The sequence below is a fragment of the Myotis brandtii genome, unplaced genomic scaffold, assembly GCF_000412655.1.
Source record: "Myotis brandtii unplaced genomic scaffold, ASM41265v1 scaffold4225, whole genome shotgun sequence".
In the NCBI taxonomy this organism is placed as follows: Eukaryota; Metazoa; Chordata; class Mammalia; order Chiroptera; family Vespertilionidae; genus Myotis; species Myotis brandtii.
In genome coordinates, this window is record NW_005366193.1 from 4,820 (window position 1) to 7,525 (window position 2,706).

Below are 2,706 nucleotides of genomic sequence, written 5' to 3' on the forward strand. Positions count from 1 at the left end.
TCAGCAAAACATTGAAAAGGCTGTGAAAAAAGTCATTTTTAGAATTTGTGAAGGAGACTTCATGAAAAAATCCATGTCACTGACAACATTTCACCTGCAAACAGACAATGTCTCTTCTTCCTTGATGTCTACAGTGAGAATATGAGAAGGAAGAATCTTCCCTAGAGGCAACTGAGAGCTTGAGAGGAAATCCCTCAGCCCAACAAGAATGCCCTTCCCTCCCCAACTCTCTTTGCCCCTATTCCTGGGGCTGCTCACTGTGCTGGTGGGTCCTGAGCGCCCCCTGGTGTCCGGAGCGCCCCTGGCAGCCCAGGCCTGCTATAGGCTCAGGGAGGTTTGTGTCTGGGCTCTCACTGACTGCCTCTCACTGTGTCTCTTGCACAGTAATACACAGCCGTGTCGCCTGTAGTCACAGAACTTAGTTGCAGGGAGACCTGGTTCTTGGATGTGTCTCTGGAGATGGAGGTTCGGCTCTTGAGGGAGGGGCTGTAGTAAGTGTTTCCATCATGGCATATGCACCCCATCCACTCCAGCCCCTTCCCCGGGGTCTGGCGGATCCAGCTCCAGCAGTAACCACTGGTTGTGATGGAAACTCCATGGTCTGCGCAGGTGAGGGAGAGGGTCTGCGAGGGCTTCACCAGTCCTGGGCCCCACTCCAGCAGCTGCACCTGGAGCAGGACACCTGGGGAAAAGGAGCATCAGTCCCTGTCAGTCATGTGCAGTCACAGCCATCCCATGACCCCTGTCTGACCCCTGAGACTCTCACCTTGGGGGGCTGTCACCAGACACAGGAGAAGACCCAGCAGCCTCATCTTCTTCTAGACCACAGCTCTGCCTTCCCAGAGACCTTAGCCCTATGTGAGGAGAGAGCTGTGAGCCTGCACAGCACAGGAGAGGATTTACTCTGGAGCTTAAAGAGAAATTTGCATGTGGGGCAGACTTTCCTATAAGTGTGGGGTCTGAGGCTAAACTGCCCTGGCCTTTCTGGGGCCCATGTGGGGGCATATCTTCTCTTGACCTCATCCACCATGTAAGTCAGGGACTTTGTCCACTTGGGTCATTAAGCTGATTGGAATTCAGTCAAGGACAACCTCACCTGAGCATAAGAAGAAATGTTGGACTAGATGAATATGTTACATTGGTAAGTTCTCATTAATCTTTCAAACAAATTTAATAGAGTTTAGCACTTGTTTAGCTTCTGAAATCCAACACTTACATATAGCATTGTCATTTTATACTTTAATTTTGTTTACTTTAGTGTAAAAATATTAAAAAGAACAGCCATCTTTAATGCCATGTTTTCTTCATTTCTTCACTTTGATATGAGTAACTGCTTCACAAGCACCAGAAAGGGAGACCCTTGATCCTTGATGTTGGAACTTTTTATTGAGTTATATCACACTGTGCAAACTCTTTCCTTATGGAAGCACAGGGAATATTGCAAAGATCTCAAACTAATCACATCAGAAAGAATCATGTTTTAACCTGGAGAAGAGATAATAAATGAAAGCAGTGATTATGCATATGCACAATTGAGAATCTTTTATATGTTGAAATGATATGGCAGCCTATTAAGTGACCTGATTTCTCAGTCTAGTGTTATCAGTGATGTTGGGGTTTAAGTGAGGGAAACTGGAGAATTCCTAGCATACATTTTCTCACAGGAAAGGGAACTTCAACATTGTCATGTAACCCTCATTCCCAGTCTCCCACTGCCCCATCTCTGGGGATTCTCACTGTGGTCAGAGGGTGCTGGGCTCGCCCCCATAACATACAACAACACCTTGATGTATAATGAACACATTTTCCCATCAGGCACATTATTCAGAAAGATATACTCCTGCTAAGCTAGTTATTTAATTTCCATGATGGAGTATTTGGTGGCACAATTGATTTTACTTATATTAATGTTCAATTCATCATTATTGTGTTTGGGGAACAAGGTGGAGGGGGGCAAATTGGGGAAAATAGGGGAGCACATCTCTAATGCTGTCTATAATAAAGATAAAACAATAAAATTTTTATATATGTTATATAATAAATGTTGGAGTAGATGTGTGGGTGACACTATTTTAATCTCATGGGTCATTCATTTCATTAATAAAATGGATTAACATTATGTACAAACATCTTTGCAAGTACAAAGACACCAGTTAAGTAGACTCGACATTGCAAAATTGAGTAATCATAATTTTATGTAAAACTAGAGACCAGGTGCATGACATTCATGCATTGGGGGGAGGGGGGCGGTCTTTCAGCCTGGCCTGCGCCCTCTAACAGTCTGGGCCCCCTGGGGGATGTCCTTAGTGCTGCCACAGAGGCAGGAGCACCTCCACTGCGCTCGCCAGCCATGACCCTGGCTAACTGTAGCTCCCCGTGTGGGATTGCACTGACCACCAGAGGGCAGCTTCTGCATTGAGTGTCTGCCCCCTGGTGGTCAGTGCCTGTCATAGTGACCAGTCATTCTGCTGGTCTTTCCACCATTTGGTTGATTTGCATATTAGCCTTTTATTATTAGGACTAGAGGCCTGGTGCACAAAAATTTGTGCACTGGAGGGGGGGTCCCTCAGCCCAGCCTGCCCCCTATCACATACTCTGAGCCCTCAGGGGATGTCCTACTCCCTGCTCCCCTTGGGGAGCGGGCTTAAGCCACAGTCTGGCCTCCCTTTGTGGGAGGCGACCGGGCTGATCAGGGGAAGGCACCAG

At 46.7% G+C, this 2,706-nt stretch overlaps 1 gene segment (V, D, J or C); it reads right to left on the bottom strand.

Moving 5' to 3' along the window:
• Positions 1–350: 350 nt before the first annotated feature.
• On the bottom strand, positions 351–859 carry LOC106727433. The segment is given in 2 exon segments: positions 351–682; positions 767–859. Coding segments are annotated over 2 exon segments (378 nt in total).
• Positions 860–2,706: the final 1,847 nt, after the last annotated feature.